The sequence below is a fragment of the Pezoporus occidentalis genome, unplaced genomic scaffold (assembly GCF_034315485.1).
Source record: "Pezoporus occidentalis ecotype Australia unplaced genomic scaffold, CSIRO_AGI_Poc_V1 ctg214, whole genome shotgun sequence".
Taxonomy (NCBI): domain Eukaryota; kingdom Metazoa; phylum Chordata; class Aves; order Psittaciformes; family Psittacidae; genus Pezoporus; species Pezoporus occidentalis.
In genome coordinates, this window is record NW_026914007.1 from 1 (window position 1) to 18015 (window position 18015).

The window sequence follows — 18015 nt, forward strand, 5'->3', positions numbered from 1 at the left end:
TCAGAAATTATTCAGACAAGAAAGAAGTCCCAGTGTTTGAATCGTTTTACTTGGAGTACCAGAAACAATGGGATCAGCAGAGAGAGATGACAAATATGACGTGCACTTACAATAGGGGAAAAAACGCTATCTGTTACAATGTCAGCGATTCCCATCTTGCTAGTATGTACAATTTTCTAGTGAAAGGGCTTGAAAAAACAAAGCATTCTGTCATCTGACACCAATGCCCAGAGCAACAAGTTCATAGGCCTGAATGGCTCCTAAGGGCATTAGCATTTCTGAGCTATCGATTAAAAATATTAGTGAATTACATGACTTAATGAAGTATTTTTAAATAGATTCTAAATGTAGGAAATTCTGAGCAAAGTAAAACTTCATGTGGAACCTGTCAGGAGTTGAAGCTTTACTTGGAATCTGATTGCAATTTATAGTTTGGATTATTTCCTCCCACTGGATTTGGCAGGGGCTGTACTTTTGTAATGGCGTATTAGAGTATTTAAATCTCTAATGAATCATCAACTTCCTGTAGAAGCACCGTAACACAAGTGGTTTTGGTACAGTGTAGCAATAAAGCAACACTTCGAAGAGGTCTGCTGTGTGCTGAACTGCATCTTCCTTGCTGCTTTATAAATATCTATGATGTCAGAAAGTACAGTCTGTAAAATCCTAGTTATAAGATTACTTAGCTGTTCTATCCTGCACCAGCAATATTAAAAGATGTATTTAATCATGGTATAAGGCTAGTTGCATCCAGAGTATTCAGATAAATGAGGCTGAAGTTAAATGTCAGAATGGTGTCCAGCTCACCCGTTACAAAGCCCTGAGGAAGGGCTGAAGATTTGTAAGTAGATACAGCTGGAAAACGGGAGAGGGTGACACACTATTTCCCTCAGCCAACAAGTCTGCTAAGAAGCTTATGCAATGTGTGTTCTTTGCATGGTTTCAAAGTGTACTTTGAAGAGAGGGCACTTACTGTAACACTTACTGGTGGTGGGGAGGAATTGAAAGGCTAAGAGGTGCACTACTGCCACAAAACTGCATGAGGAAATAAAGTGCTTCGAGGTCAGATTCAGCTTGAATGCCAAGGGATGTGTGAACACTGTGACATGACCCTCCAGCTTTTATGAGGGATTTCAAACCTTGTTAGTGACAGGAAGAGGCACGAACAAAATCCTGATACAGCTGGTAGGGTTTTCTTTCCTCCCGGGAAAGAGCAACCCAGCTCTGTGGAAACAGCACGCTGAAGCTTTCTTTTCGAAAGACAAATCAGATGGAAAATCAAAACTGTAAAAATCAAGTAATGCTTCTTCCCCTCAGACCCCAATGCTGTTCCAGTCCCACTGAGGTACAGCCGTTAGCCGCGGGGTTCTCGCCACCCTCTCTGAGGGATGATGTAGACACACACGAAAGTAAAGCCACTCCCACGCCTCACGCCGTTACTGAGACAAAACAAGCTCACAGCCGGGTTTTACCCTATTTCCCGTGAGCATGACCGGCCTGTGCCTGCTCCCAACACTGATGAGACCAAATTACATCCCACCGTGCTAAGGGGGGGGGGCACCCTCGCACACCTTTTAAGCCGGCGGCACTCTGCAGTCGCGCATGCGCCATGCGGCCACTGGGGCGGGAACACGAGCGCGATCCGGTGGGGTGAGCAGGGCAGAGGGGAGGAGAGGAGAAAAGGGGAGGAGTGATAGGTCTCGGCCCGCCACCTTCCCGCGTCGTTCCGTGCCGGCAAGGCCTGTCCTGCCCTGCCCCTGGTTCGCCGGTCGGCGGGCGGGCCCGCGGGGTGTCGCGGAGCTATGGCGCAGCGGAGGGCGGCGGAGCGCGGGCCTTGCCAAGCGGCGGCGGCAGCAGCAACGGCGGCGGCGAGCGCCAAGCACCAGCGGCAGCTTCTAGAAGGTGCCGGGGGTTGGGGCAGCGGGAGCGAGCGTCCTGCCAGCGGTTAGCTGCCCGCACAGCCGCTCGCGCGGGCCGGGGACGGTGTCGGCAGGCCCAGAGGGCAACGTCCCCGGCCTGCGCGGGCGTTTGACACGGCCGCGAGGGGACAGCCGGTGTCTGTGGGGGGGAGGCGGGTCTCGTGTGAGGAGAGACTGCGGGAGCCTGGCCTGTTCAGTCGAGAGGAGACTGAGAGGGGATCTCATTAGTGCATATAAATGTCTCAAAAGCGGGTGCCAGGCTCTTTTTCAGTGGTGCTCAGCGACGGGGTAAGGAGCAATGGCCATAAACTAAAACACGAGAAGTTTCACTTCGACGTGAGGAACAACTTCTTTGCACTGAGGAGCACTGGAACAGGGATCCTGCTGTCGCTGGCCCTGCTTTGGCAGGGGGTTGGACTAGATGATCTTTAGAGGTCACTTCCGACCCCGATGATTCTGTGATTCATGCTTGTAACTGCTACATGGATGTCTCCTTCGGTTTTAGCTCAGCCAGAGCACACCTGTGGGATCACGCTGACCTCAAAGCGGGTAGAATTGCTAGCTTGTCCAGCCGGCTGTTTTGTCTGTGGGTTTCATTACACTTTCACTGTGTTTTGCAACAGTGAGCTGGCAGTTTGACCCGCTTGAATGTTCTGCGTTGGCATTTAGTCATGCCACCAGTATTTGGGAATTAAAATACAGCCTTGCTATTTTTTTATGTTCTTCAGGTGGCCAAGACTGATGCTCTCTGTGAAGGTGTGCTACCCTGACAGTGTCAGAGTGTTTTAATACATATGCACCCTAGTGTGGATGCAGCAAGTTCTTACTGTGTATTCCTCTCTGTTTTAAATTCTGTGTGGGTATAGCTGTATTTGTGCCAGTTGTTGTACTGCATGGGTATGGTCATATTGGTAAAAATCTGAAGTATAGAAGAGGCCTAAAATATAATTGTGTCACATATTGAACTCCCATTGCTTTCTTTACACAAGAACTCTAAAGCTAATAAAAGCTTGTATAGACATATCCAAGAGAAGTCTGAGTGTAAAATATGTGTAATTCTGAAGTCTTGAGAACTGTAATCCTTATATGCCAAGTTGATGTCTGTTTTATTCCTGATGAGTGTGTCTGTCCTGACTAGCTCTGGTGCTCTTTCTTAGGAGGGGAAAAAAATACAGTGAGCATGTCCAGAATTGCATTATCATACTGAAGATTTAAGTTTGAGTTAAATCTTTAGGTAACCAGACTGGCAAATGTATGGCAGAAAAAGTTAAAAATGCATCTGGCTTACTTTGTTTTGCTCTGTTTTTCTTTATTATTTATTAATTGATGCTTAAATTATTATGAATTGTAGAATTTGACTTCTATAGGATGTTTGCCAGTGTAATAACTTCAGACGTATTTGAAAGCTTTCAGGGAATGTGAGCAGTGTGTTGTATATATTATTGAGAGCATTAGTGGGAAGAGCATCTCCACAGAGAGCTTGCCTTGAAGCTTCTACAAGTTTGAAGCCCGTTGTGAGAGCAGTGGTGTTTTGGTTTGGCTTTTTTAACTTTGTTATTGTTAAATTTCAGGAAAAGCTCAGGCAGAAGGTGGATCAGCTCGGACATCACTGCTTATATTAGTGTCCATCTTCTCATCGGCTGCTTTCCTTATGTTCCTGGTATATAGAAATTTCCCACAACTTAGTGAGTAAGTATGGCAGGAAAGATTAATTTATTTGCTTTTCATTCAGTACCAAATTGTAGAGGAACCTACATGGGGTTAAGTGATTTTTAAACTGACATGAGTTAATTATAGACAGAACCTAACATAAATATGAGTTTATAACCTGGAATGCTAGGATACAATGCATTAATATTGAACTACTAACTGGTAGGTTCTGTGAAAACAGAGTTGTATTTGACCTAGGATTTCTCTGCCACAGTTGAGATACCATGTTTTGAAAAGTTGCTTGCAGTCACATTAGCAGTGGTAACTCGCTATGTTCTTAATGCTCTTCAGCTGAGAGGCAAAGCATGCTTGGGTAGGCCTAGGTTTGTTTGAAGATTCCTTGTGCGCTGGCATATTTGGAGGCTGTCATCAGAAGGGGACATCCTTCTTCTTTCATATCTAAGCTTCATGTTCTTTTTTTCTCCTTTTTGTTGCATCTGGTACTTGTGTTGCAAAGATAGATAGTTTGACAAGGTGGAAGTCTGCTTGTCTGACAATTTTCTTTTTTTCTTTTAGTAGTTATTTTTCTGTCTGATAAACTTGCTCAACAAGTTCAGTTTGCAACAATCCAGTCACTAAATCTGGTACAGCGGAAGAGAGGACACTCAACTGTGCTGCCCAGGGTTGCACCAGATTAAGGTGTGACATGAGATTTTGCTCTTAAAGCTTTATTTGTTTTTGAGGTAAAACTTTGCTGCTGCTCTTGCTGCACTTCAGATGTTAGGACCCTAGTGCTGAGGCAGTTACAGTTGTTTTTGGCTGAAATGTTGAGCGCTGTTCAGTTGCCAAGGTTTGGTTTGTGTAATTATTTGGTTTTGATCAGTACTTGGTAAGAAAAAAAAAATTCTAGGAATGAAGCAGATTATTGTAATGAATAAAGAAAGTTTGCAAATATCTAAAATTGAGGATTTTCTAATGCAAAACATATTGTAAATATTGTGTTCATCTGAGAATGTTACCATAATAATTCATGTGGTTTGTTTGATGAGGCTGCAGTTTAGTGATGTAGTGTATCAAATTACCTATATATTCAGTAACTAATTTTATTATACTGTTTGATTATACTTACCACCACTTCTGTCTTTTTTTTTTTTTTCTTCAGGGAAGAAAGAGAATGTATAAAGGTTCCTAGAGATATGGATGATGCAAAGGCCTTGGGAAAAGTCTTGTCCAAGTATAAGGACACATTTTATGTTCAAGTGTTAGTGGCTTATTTTGCCACATATGTTTTGTATCCTTTTTCAAATATAAAGGGCAGTTTTGATGGGCATATTTATCTCAAAAAGAAATCTTGTATGTTCTTGATTATGGGTGAAGATTAACCTACCTAGTGTGGTTTAGACACAAATATTCCAAAAATCTTTGAACTTAGAAACATTTCTTTCATGTTTCAGTATGCTTTTTGGACTGCAAGAAAGGATTGAGTAGAAAGAAATTGATGCATCATCTATAGTAGTAAATGGTGGTGGGGATTTGCATGCAGCTTCACCTTGACTCTGTCTGTTATGGACAATATTTTTAGCTTTGATATCAGACTCGGTCTCATTTTACTGTTTTGCTAACTTTTGAAATTGCAAACTGAATTTCCAGTCAGAAATTACTGTTGATCCTAAGGAATACTGAGATTACTGCACTGTTCTTCCGTGAGATGTTCATGAGTGCCATGTCAGGGTAATTTACAGAATATTTTGCAGCATTTCTAAAGGAAAGTCTTTTGAGCCTACTTTCATCTCTTCAGTGCTCACATTCAAAAAAATTCCTTTTAGATAGCTAAATTTCTGAAGTAGTTTCTGCCTGGGGAGACACAAAGACTATCTGTGTTCCTTGTTAACTTTTTTTCTCAGTGCTGTATATATTAATTAATCATTAAACACACTCATAACTGGAACACTTAACTAAAGGTTAATAACTTAAAAGCCGTATAAGAGGTCTGTTTTATATTTTAATGCAGGAGGCTTTTGTAACTCAGTATTGAATTGTAAATCAGTATTGAATGTGCCGTTAGTAAGTGTCCTCTGGCTTGGTCTTTTTAGGTGTAGTTCACAAGTAATAGATTTAGGAAGAAAATTAAAATGTTATTTTATATATTAACAAGAAGTAGAACAGAATTGGCTGTTTATTGAATTACTATAGCAGCTGATATGATGACACTTACTGCCTTAGCAGTAGACCGTGTTCAGTTGGCAAGCATGTTACAATTATCTCAGAACATTGACACTTAGAAAAAGTTGTACTGGTTCTAATGGACTTGAGGAAGATTATTGGGCTTTGTGATACTTCAGTCGGATAAAATAGTTTGCAGATACAATTTTGCTTTATATTTCTGTCTGAAGTGGGCAGTACATCCTAGTCTCAAGCATACCTAGCAAGCCTTAAGCTCAAGGGTCCGTTTGCTTATGACGCAGAAACCTTTTTGAAAAATTCTGACTGAAATTATCTGATCATGTGTCCTAGTTTTATCTAGTGATTGCACCATATCTGTTTGTAAGGAAGTAGAAATTGCCTTCATGCATGTCTGTCTTCCATGGAATTCATAGTAGTTAATGGGCTTGGGTGGTTCTGTGAACATTTCAGAGAGGATATCTGAAATTTGCATATCTCTAGTCAACGTTGTAAAATCAGAAGGATGTGTTTCCTGTAATGTTATGATAAATCTCCAGTGTCAGTTGGAGCACAGAGAAAGAAGAATGTAGTACAGCTTTTATTACTTAGTGACTAATTTTTGTATGTGTAATGATCAATCTACTGCTTGTTCCTCTTGGGCTTTTTTTGCTCCTCTGCACATGTGTTTTGAAATAAAGATCTTTAGAAGCTATGCCTATTTATATTTATGCTTTTCCAATTGTAATACATATATCCTGACTGCTTATAAAATTAAGAAATGGGTAGCTTTTAATTTTGGTTGGTTTGTTTTGTGGTTGGTTTTTCTTTTTTCCTTAAGTAAGATGCACCCAGCTTGCAAACGTTTGCTATTCCTGGGTCTATATTTCTCAGTATCCTGTCAGGGTTTCTTTATCCCTTTCCATTGGCCTTATTTCTTGTTTGTCTGGTAAGTATGAAAACTAGTTTGTGAGGGCATATATTTCTGTCTATTTGGAATATAACCAGTCATCTGATCAGTTTCCTGTTTGAAATTATCAGAGTCTGAGTGAAATAGGGGTGTACTTCAGTTTCTGAGGAATGAATTAAGTTCTCATTCAGCTCTGTTGTGAGAATGGTGTTACCCACAAAATTCACTGTAGCATTGAATGATGATCCAAAGGACTAAACTTTCTCAAAATTTTCTTAATAATGGAGGCATCTGAGTATGAATCAGCCAGAGTTTCCTTTAAATTTGTTTAGCATCCACCAGAACCTGATTGTAATTTCAGAACACAATTATTGCATAGCAAAACACGTTTATTTTTAAATGGCTTACATACCCAAGAAGCTTCATTTAAGATACAAAGTCTATGTTAATGACAAGCTTCAAAAAATACATAAAGATGCAGTCATAATGAGCTGTAGTACATAAGAATGAGATAATTGATTAGGTATAGAGGACCAAGTTGACGATTTTTCAAGTTAACATCTCTTTAATGCTTTTGTGCCCCTTATTTGCAAAGCTTTCACTGTTCAAAATCTTAAAACTATAGAAGCACTCAGTATTAACTGGTAAGTAATCAGCATTGTCTACTTTGAATGTTAAGATTGATCTACATGCCCTGGAAATAAAGGAACTGTCTTGTCTAAGAACAGCATTCTTGGAGAGTGTATATACTGGTGAAGGAGAGCCCCTGAGCCCCAGTGGAGGGCTGCATAGGAGCAGGTATTATGCAGCCATGTAGTTAATAGGGATATAAGGCTAAGATTAATTAGACTTTCTGCTCATTTGTCCTTTCTTTTTTTGTTTTTCAGTGTTCTGGACTTGGAGCTTCATTTTGCTATATGCTTTCATACCTAGTGGGACGTCCTGTTGTATATAGATATCTAACAGAAAAAGCAGTAAAATGGTCAGAACAGGTAAATTTTTTAGAGATGCTGAAATTTGTCAGAAAATGTGTACTATAATAGCATAGAAAACCACGGCTTCTTGCTTATGTATCTAGTTACAAACAAAGGATTCTGCCTCCTTTCTAACACTGTGTAATTACTTTCTCTGAGCATTTTTAAACAGTGGGGAATATTCCTGTTTTTTATGGTATTTCCTGTGAGGAAGTTATTTTTACCTAGGAAGAGTTTGCAACTGATAACTCCTGATTTAGCTGATGTCAGTAGGAAACCTCTCCAGTTTCAATTTAAAATAATAGCTCTCCTAGCATCATAACTAATGAAAGCTGGGTTTGTGTTATTTATAGGGGAAGAAAACCCATAGCTGTATGTTTGATTGCAAAACCTTAATTTGAAGATGATGATGATGTGGTTGGAGCATTTGGAAACTTTCTTTTACAATATCTGATAGCATTACTTTCAGCAAGTGTTAGTTGTCAGATGAAGTTAAAAATGTACAATTTGGCCTTATGGCTCTTGGTTTGATACTGTGAAACATGAGGTTTTTTTTGAGGGGGGAGGGGGCAAGTATGAAGTGCAACATACAAATGTACTCTGTTCAAGATTTTATTTTTTTTAATTCATGTAAAAGTAGTCTAAACTTCTTCCCTATGAGATAAGATGTAGAACTGAGTCTGATACATTTGACCTTATTAAATAATACAATAGTATTTTGACTCTTGACCCATGTAAATCCTTGTATCACAGTGTAATCTTGAGGCTGTTCTGGGTAACAAATGATTACTACTTCCACTTAATAGAACTGGATATGTGATTTAAAATTATGTGATTACATGTGCAGCTCATATCTCACTGTTTGCAGGTTAATTGGACTATATTGTGCTTGCATTTTGAGGACTAAGATGCAAGGTTAATCAAAGTTTAAGTATTTGTCCTTCACTAAGATTAAAAACCCCCCAGTGGTATTACTGAAAAATAGCAGGGCTACTGACTTCAGTGTTGTAGTTAAAGCTAAAGCTGAGGGGGGGGAAAGTTGCTACATAAGATTTAGGATGGAACTGCAATCAGACCAGGCTTGATTTCAATTGTCTGGGGCCAGATGACCATGTTTAGGCTTGGTGAAGGTCTGCCAGGGTAGGCCAGAAATGGTGGATGTTTTGCTGTTCTTAAAAGTTGGTTTGAAGTTGCAGTTCTCGCTTGAAAGGGCTGATGTACCAAAATAGGCTGGAAGGAGAAGAGACTTTGATATAGTCCTAGTGTAATGAACTGGGCTAGACTCTAGACTTGAGAATATAACTAAGACTGTACATGAGGTTGGGGTATTGTGGTTGCTCCTGGATAAGTAATGGTAGGCTTTCTGACTTCTGGATTAGATAGGTTTTGCAACTGCCTTGGCAGCAGAAACATGATGAACTTCAGAGTCATGACTTGGGTAAGTTTGCAAGAGAGGAATACAGCTGTGTTTGAAGTTTGATCATGAGTTACAATGAAATGGTTTAGGAGCAGATGTCACTGCTAGTTCCTGCAAAAGCTTTACGAATAGGATGACAAGCTGGCCATGCTGATTTGGGCTACAGTTAGACAGAGGTTGCTGTGTTCAGGTTAGAGTTAGGCCTGCTGCTGTGCCTAATTACTTGTTTGCTGTTTATGTTGGCTGATTCAATGCCATGCTCCACTACAGACTGGTATTTCCAGACTAACTTCAGCACTGCTTAACAGTTGATTCACTGATGACTCTTCCTTGAGTCACTCATTGTTTAGCTGATTTTTATGTTTGCAACTTGTAACTTTCTACAAGAGAGACTCAAAAAACCCCTAAAAATGCTCTAGTAGTAAAATAATTGTTTAACTATTTTATGTATTTTCAAGGCAGGCATTTTTTTACTAATTATTTTGTTGTTGGTTTTGTTTTGGCAGGTTGAACGACACAGAGAACACCTCATTAACTACATAATATTTTTGAGAATAACACCTTTTCTTCCCAATTGGTTTATCAATATAACATCTCCTGTAATTAATGTGCCATTGAAAGTATTTTTCATTGGCACTTTTCTAGGTAAGAATTCTGGCTAGTGACTCGAGGTTTGGGGTAGCCTGCAGGGGTATTTGCACCTGTGTATGAGTTATTCAGCAGAGATCACCACCTAGTGGACAGCCAAACGATTACACAAGAATATTTTTGTATTTCTCGATGTGTGATGCTTGTACCGTCAAGATTTTTAGTAGTCAGGACTATTCTGATGCATTGAGGGAGAGGTAATGAGCCCAGTCTTAATTACTTGATTAAGGAAACATACATTATAAGAACACTGTATTGGTAACTTTTTTTCACTCAATGACTAAACACCTTCCTCAACTTCTGTAAGTTCCTGGTTTGAATTCAGTATAACTGTGTGAGGATGTATGGGACTTTGATCTAAAGGATTTTGAATCCCCAGTCCATTTTGTTCATCATACTATATCTTCCTAGGAGTGAATTCATAATTTAACTAATGTAGTGCTAAACACTTTAGGTTTGTAATTGGCATTTTTTTTGCAAATGATTTTTAATCTGCTTAGGAAACTATCTATATTTTTCCTTTATGAACTTAAAATTGGTTTGTAGAGAGAGCTTGAAATCTGCAGAGTCTAAAGAGCAAAGATTCTTTTATTGGTTACCTGTGTTTGGTATTTGGTATTAAAAATATTTAAAATGGCATAAAGCCAGTTCTTTTGATAAGGGTTTTTTTGTCTTTAATTTTGTATTTGCACTTCTCTTAAAAAAAACAAACACACCAAAAACGAAACCAAAAAAAACCTCAAGCATGCAACACAACAGTCTGAAATTTTGGGTTTTAAAAGTTTGACTAATTTATATTTTGTTTTTTTTTTTTGCTGACAAGCTATTTTTTTTATTCCTTTGCCTTCCTACCGTTCTAATTCCCCACTCCAGGTGTGGCACCACCATCTTTTGTAGCCATTAAGGCAGGAACAACGCTGTACCAACTTACAACGGCAGGGGAAGCTGTTTCCTGGAACTCTGTTTTTGTTCTCATGATTCTAGCCATCCTCTCCGTCCTACCAGCTGTCTTCCAGAAGAAACTGAAACAGAAGTTTGAATAAGGATCAGACTGGACCAGAATTTCCCATACTTCATCTCAGGATCAGCACTTCTGATATTTGTATATTTGCTTTTCTATTGGATCTTAAGCAATTAAAGAGGAGTCTTGTAATTGATAAGAATGTCTTTAAATGAACACATGGCCCAGAATTGAAGGAACTGTGTTCAGAAATGTACTACATATAGTTTTGTAACCAAACCATCAGTGTTTTACTTTGGGAGGGGGTGTATGTGGCACTGAGGATGAGGGAAGTGTAAAAACAGATGTAACGTTTTGCTCTGATTATATGCAGAGCGAAAAATGTAATGTAGACATAAACTACAGATAATGCTTTCTAAAACTTGCAGGAAACCTTAACTATTCAGTCCAGTTTTGTAATAATCTCTGTAGGCATGCATGTAATCTGGTCTGAGTACATTTCCTCATCAACAATATTTCTGGGTTTTTTCCCTTTGGGATTTCCAAAATAATAACAATATAATAACGGTGCTCACTCAGAAACAAAGGGGGTTTTGCAGTACTTTAATTACAATGATATTCTCATTCTGATTGTTTACTTTGACTTATTAGCGCTGTGTGGATTTAAATACTTGAACTGACATCTGCTTTAACAGATTTAACTGGATTAACAAAGGCAAAGTGTCACATCATTCCCTCTTGTCCTCTGTAAAGTTTTATTCTGGGAAAGATAAGGAAAGGGAGAGAGCAGGTTAGAATTTTGATTGTGGCTTGTTGACTATTTTGACTTTCTAATTTTTATTTTTTTACTGTTAATTATTTTGCCAATATTTCACTTGCTTAGATTTATCCTGCCAATTTAAGAAAATGATTGTATGATTATATAAAACTTTCAGCAATTGTCATGGTTTAGCCCTAGCCGGTAACTTAGCACCACGCAACCACTTGCTCATTCTCCCTTTCCCCCCCCTCCACAGGGCAGGATTGGGAGGAGACTCAAAAGAATTTAAACCCCACGGGTTGAGATAAGAACAGTCCACTAACTAAAAAAGAGTAAAATATAGTGATAATAGAATACCAACACTAACAACAAACATTATTTATATTAGGAAACAATAACAACAAAAAAAGCTCAGAAAACACAGTTGCTGACCAATACCCAGCCAGACCTGAGCAGCGATCAGTCCCTTCTGGGTGCCTCCCCCCAGTTTATATGCTGGGCAGGACATGCTGTGGTATGGATGTGGTAGCCCCTTTGGCTAGTTTGGGTCAGGTGTCTTGTCTCTGCTGTCTCCTGGCTTCTTGTGCCCCTCCTCACTGGCAGAGCATGAAAGACTGGAAAGTCCTTGACCAGAGTAAGCACTGCTCAGCAGCAACTCAACCACTGGTGTGTTATCAGCATTATTCTCGGACTAAAGCCAAAACACTGCACTAAAACTAAAGCACTGCACCAGCTGCTAGGAAGAAATTTAACAGCTGAAACCAGGACTGTATCTGCTCCTTATTCTATACCCTTTATGTCAAGCTCAGGTTCCACATTTTCCAATATACCAGTATCTTTTTTGTCTCTCACAGAGGTATCATTCCTTAGTCCGTGGACCATCCCTATGAAGTTTGCTGCATTCATTCAGTCCATGATCTCTTGTAACCGTCCTTCAGGGCAGGAGACATGGTGTGTGGTGTTGGATTGTTGCCTGATGATGTCACCACTGAGCTCATCTGGTCTCATCGAAGTTCATTCTTTGCTGGGGTGATGATCTGAGGGATGTCAGGTTCAGTCGATGATGACCTGAGAACAGTACTGGGAGACTCCTGCTGCTGGTTTTTCCCATGACTGTTCTCTGCTGATGATCAAGACAGTACGTATTTTCAGAGCCCAGAGTGGCAGAGACAGGCATATAGCTGATGGGCTATAGAAGCCTTATATAGCAGGCAAGAGCATGTAATTAAGTTTATTGGCTGTTTTCCCCAAAATTAAATCCCCTTGAGGTACACACCAGACTTCCGCATCTTCTCACATAACCCACCAATTATATCCAGGTTCCTGAGCAAAAGCAATCCCACGACTGGGTTTGCCTTTACCTGAAGCAGGAATAACCCAGACTGTCTTCCCCAGCAAATCTCTTTGTGCACCATAGGAACTTCATCCCCCTCTGCGGTACATAAAAGTTCCGATTGGGCTGGGCTAGCCCTGTTGGCAGATCCCCTAGTGCTGACCAACCAGGTGGCTTTTGGTAAATGTGTACCCCAATGTTTGAAAGTCCCACTGCCCATTGTTCTCAGTGTAGTTTTTAAGAGGCCATTGTACCGTTCAATTTTCCCAGAGGCTGATGGGGATGTGCTGTGGTATAGAAGAAACTACTAGGAAGAAAATTAACTGTTAAGCTGAAACCAGCACAGCAGTGTAATTTTAATTACCATTTCTAAAGCAATACATAAAAAGAGTATAAAATTTTTCATTGCAGGTTGATTAGCTAGAAGAAATGTCAGGGAGGCAAATTGGTGCAATTCTTACTAAAAAGCTGATTCTGAATAATATTCAAAGTATCACGTAACAGAAGGCTTTTGTGTCTGTATATAAAATTGACATGATCGTTCCATTGTCTGATAAGTCAGTAACTGGCAAGAGGCAACCAGCTGATTTACCTTTAAGCAGAAGTATATATAGTCACTCAGTAAGGTATATGATACCTCTCCTTGTATGCTTACAACTGTTGTAGCTTGTAATGTTAGTGGAATTCCATAAAGTGACGCCCTGATCAGCAAGGAACTGGGGTGTGCATTTAAGTTTTATCCTACTGAAACCAGTGCTGCTTATATGCTTTAAGTTGGTGCCCCTAAAGTATCTTGCTGAAATGGCAGTTGGCACATTAGCATATGCTCCAATTCAGTCTTTTATTTGTCTGTATCTTCATGTTACCATACGATAGATCATTGAGACCAGTTCCATAAATGTGATAATGTAGAAGGTACTGCTACCTTAAAGGGTTTTGTTTTGTTTTGTTTTTGTAACATAATTGACTCCTTCGATTCATCACAGTATTACATGTAAATATTCAGTAAATATTATTGATACACTTTTATTTAAATTCAGGCTGTACAGTAAATGGTATTTTTGACATAGATGGATAAAGGAATTCATATCACTACTGTTTGCAAGTTTATCCTAAGATCATTTAGCTTCAGCAGTTGGTTTGTTATTAGATTTTACTCTAAAAGTGTACTTTATTGGCATTTAAAACTGAGCAGTGATTATTTCTGTTGCTGCAGTTTTGATCTCAGAGGTTGCCTACCCAGGGGATTTATTCCATAGTAAACTTTAGTGTGAATTTAGCTGTTGTAAGCAAGCATCTCCTGGACTGTTGGCATGTGAAGTTGCTGTACATTTACAGCCTACTTTTCTGCATAGTTAGTTTTTCATGCAGATGAATTGTCAGAATAAACTACTTACTACTTATTGCCCAGTGGTTTTTCTTAGCATTTGTCTCAATTTCTGGTCAATTATAGATGCTCTTGTGAAATCCTTTCTGTGCTGTATAAAGCAAATGTTTGGTGGAACCAAGGTTCTAAAGACTAAAGAGGGAACACTAAACGCTAAAGAAGGAACTGAACTTTTTCAGTTTAATGTGAATCACGCTATTCCTTGACATTTTCACTTGAGTTGTATTTCACTGTGTAGATCAGATCAGGCTATGTCATTGGAAAACCTATTGTGTTTCAGCCATGGACTGTGTTCCCATCACAGTGGCTATAAGCCTTAAGACTTTAAAAAGGTCAAAAATAAAGTCCTTTCCTTTTGCAAAACCTTAGTTGTTTTTTTTTTGTTTGCTTTGTTTTTTTTAACCTGTTCCTTCTGTGCTTATCTTCAGCTGCCAATGGCCCCAAGCGGTTTCCTACCCCTCAAGGACTAAGGGTGGTGAGGAGTAAGGAAGGCCTTGTGGAAAAAGATAAAAAAGCACTGTGTGATGGAATACTCTACTAGCCTAGGGAATCCAGCAAGTGATCCAAGGGATAGCTGTAATATTTTGATAGTAAGAAAGTGACCATGAAATGAACCAGGACAGGCAGGTGTAGCTTTGATTTTACTTGCAAGGAGTTTTGAGGTGTTAGGTAACCTGTCTATCTTTTGGACTGTTTTGTGATACCTGCATGACATCATCACTAAATGTCTCTTGCCATTTGATAATAAAGCTATTACATAAAACATGGAACATTGTATCTTTTAGTACAATGAAGCATACTAAACTTCACATTAAGCTTATCTTTTTTATTGACCTGTTTAAAAGGGATGAATTCTTCTTAAATGGTGTTTTTAATGACTGATTAAAAATTAAACTGAGCTGTTTACATCTGTAGATGAGATTAATTTTGTTTCTACCTCTATTTCAGAATATGTAGATAAACTTGACTTTTCTAATTTTTCACAACAGTAATTTTGAAAAGTTTTTGTATTTTGCACTGAAAGGCATAATTTGCTTTTTTTATGAATTCTTGATGAAAGGCTCATGTGCTGAAGTTATAATTCATCTTCCCTTTATATTCTGTTCTTTCCAGTTTATGAAATTCTCTTTTTGTGCCTTGTATAGAAAATTGATGCTGAAAGCTTGCCAAAAGGTTAAGAAAACAGAAGTAAAAAGGTGTGAAGTCTTTCTTAAAAAGTTAGTGAATGATGCTATTATGTAAAGTCAAAGTATGGCTTTTGTTGTTAGGTAACTCTGAAAGATTTTTGTGTGCTGTTCCTGAGCCTATTTATCCTGTATAGTTTCTGTGATAACCTATTTTTATGACAGTAACGACAAGTGTGGATTGCTCTGCTTTGCATTAGAACTGATGTATGTTTCCTGCCTCATACTCTGCCATTCACTGGGATTAAGCTGCCCTGCCAGCAGAACAGACTCAGCCAGGTAGCTGATCCAGGACTGAAATACCCAGCAGTTAGTGCAGGTACAATTTTGTGAATGTACAGACTGAAATAGGAGCCTTTGTGAGAGTGTTACTACAGGAATGAAATTCATACGTCCAGTGTTTTGCACTAGAAATTAATTAAAGGAACAAACAGGAAATGCATTTCTTGTTTAGTCACATACTTTTCTTCTTTCTTGTAATAACTGGAGTAATAACTCTGGGAACTGTGGGATCTGAAGCAGTAAGAATCATGCCTTCTGGTCAAATTCCTCTGTTCAAAATTAACTTGGACACAGAGAACAAATCCTGTCCCAGAAGTGATGCCTGAGTGCTTGTCCATTCCTTATCACCCAGTACAGAGCTGTGCCAGAAAGGGGAAGTCAAACTATCCCTTAAATATATAATACTCTATTTTTCATAATGTAGGACAATTGCTTTTGCAAGATTACAGAACAGTTTTGTGTGGTTGGGTTTTTTTTTTGTTTTTACCCCTCCAGAAGGCTGAAAAAAATACAGGTCAAATTACAGAAAACTTTCCTTCTGTCATAAATGTTGTGAGGTTTGTGAATCATGTATTTCAGTATAGCAGTGTTAAGAGGGAAAAGTTTTGACAGGAGTGTGGGATCCAGAGTGAGCTTTTCAGATTCCCCCTCAAAGAGAAGTCAGTTATTCTGATTATTTCTACCACCAATCGATGTCTTGCAATGATACATATTTCTGTTTACCTCTCAGCTAGTGGCTCTATAGCTCCAGGTCACCCAAAAGAAGTGAAAGAAGTTATGGCCTTTAAATAATGGCAATTAATATGAATAAGAGCATAATATGTTTACTAACATACCATAACTCCCCTTCCTGACCTACTGTAATAATTCATGTTTCATTGTTTCCTAGTATACAAGGAAGAATTTGGGTCTGGATTATGAGAGCTAAATCGATGACTGGTATATAACTATGCAAGAGGCCTTGTAAAAGCTTCTTTCTGTAGATGGTCTTCAAAGCACAGAAAATTCTGCTTCTGCACATCTCTAGGACTTCAATATCATCTTCATAGCCTCAGGAGGTCAGCAGGCTCTGGAGAGGAGTGGGAGTGCCACAGTGGGACATACCTTTTAAAATTTTGCATTGTAACTAAAATGTAATGTTACGGGAGTAACTTCTGATTTTTCTTTCACAACACTTGCCCTTGAGCAGTTGTATCCAATAATTTGGAATTTGCAGTGTTTACTGTACTTGGAAAAATTCTATGCCATGAAAAGGGTCTTTGAGCAAATCACAATTCCACAGACTTTCTCAACATCATAAATAATACTTAGAAGAATTCATAATATAGTTTGGTGTTGTGGCCTTACTCAAGAACATCTAAGCAATTCACAGAGTTTACTGACAAAATTGCCATATTTTGGGTGTTTCCTGTGATGGGAATATTGCTCAAGAAGACTGACAGATTAAAGCTACTAGCCTTTGAATTAGGCATCAGAGATGTTGCTTGTGGTCACTAGGCAAGAGTATTTCAGAAATTAAATAATCATGGGGTAGAAGATGCGATAGGAGGAATGGGAGGAGGAAGCTCCAACTGTTTGGGTACATGTACTGGATTGTAGAATCATATCATCACAGAATAGTTAGGGTACGAAAGGACCTTCAGGTCATTAAATTCCAAACCCCTGCCATGGGCAGGGACACCTCACACTAAACCATATCACCCAAGGCTCTGTCCAACCTGGCCTTGAACACCACCAGGGATGGAGCATTCACAGCTTCCCTGGGCAACCCATTCCGGTGCCTCACCACCCTAACAGGAAAGAACTTCTTCCTTATATCCAATCTAATCTTCCCCTGTTTAAGTTTTAACCCCTTTTATTCCTTGTCCTATCACTGCAGTCCCTAATGAAGAGTCCCTCCCAGGCATCCCTATAGCCCCCCTTCAGATACTGGAAGGCTGCTAGGAGGTCTCCACACAGCCTTCTCTTCTCCAGGCTGAACAGCCCCAACTTTCTCAGCCTGTCTTCATACAGGAGGTGCTCCAGCCCTCTGATCATCCTTGTGGCCCTCCTCTGGACTTGTTCTAACACTTCTGTGTCCTTTTATGTAGATGACTAGATTTAAGAGATATGAGGCTGTAAGCTGGCTGGGAAAGCGGAGAATTTATCTGACAAAGTATGAATGAGCTTTTCCCTTGCCCTGTTGCATAGCAAGGCATCTGTGAATTTAAATATTGCTGCTCAACAGCATTTCTAGTAATCCTCTGCTTGCTTATCAGCCCATCTAACTTTATTTGCTAAGTCTTCTAAATGTGTGGTTATTGCTGGAAATGTTAAAATACAAGTAAGAACAATTCTTTTATTTCCCCATTTTAGTCTTTATTTGACAAAAACCCCACCAATATCTGTGCTGTTTCCCTAGACCTTCTTGCAAGTCCTTCCAAGACTCTC

At 39.3% G+C, this 18015-nt stretch overlaps 1 protein-coding gene and 1 long non-coding RNA gene across 2 annotated transcripts; both read left to right on the top strand.

Annotated features, from left to right (window-relative positions):
* Nucleotides 1–1645: 1645 nt before the first annotated feature.
* On the top strand, nt 1646–11370 carry TMEM41B (transmembrane protein 41B). The gene is made up of 7 exons (XM_062619799.1): nt 1646–1902; nt 3491–3608; nt 4732–4860; nt 6585–6678; nt 7527–7631; nt 9537–9675; nt 10552–11370. The coding sequence occupies exons 1-7, from the start codon at nt 1803–1805 to the stop codon at nt 10719–10721; spliced, it is 855 nt and encodes a 284-aa protein (XP_062475783.1). The 5' UTR covers nt 1646–1802; the 3' UTR covers nt 10722–11370.
* Nucleotides 11371–12254: 884 nt separating this feature from the next.
* Nucleotides 12255–17054, top strand: LOC134164254 (uncharacterized). Its single transcript, XR_009965080.1, has 2 exons — nt 12255–15622; nt 16475–17054. It is a non-coding gene; the product is annotated as an uncharacterized LOC134164254 (long non-coding RNA).
* Nucleotides 17055–18015: the final 961 nt, after the last annotated feature.

Bases quoted from the DNA above. Each gene is read 5' to 3' on its own strand.
- TMEM41B (XM_062619799.1), top strand. From the start codon at position 1,803: ATGGCGCAGCGGAGGGCGGCGGAGCGCGGGCCTTGCCAAGCGGCGGCG. The intron at 3,609-4,731 runs GTAAGTATGGCA...TTTTTTCTTCAG, and splicing joins AATTTCCCACAACTTAGTGA to GGAAGAAAGAGAATGTATAA. The intron at 6,679-7,526 runs GTAAGTATGAAA...TTTGTTTTTCAG, and splicing joins CCTTATTTCTTGTTTGTCTG to TGTTCTGGACTTGGAGCTTC.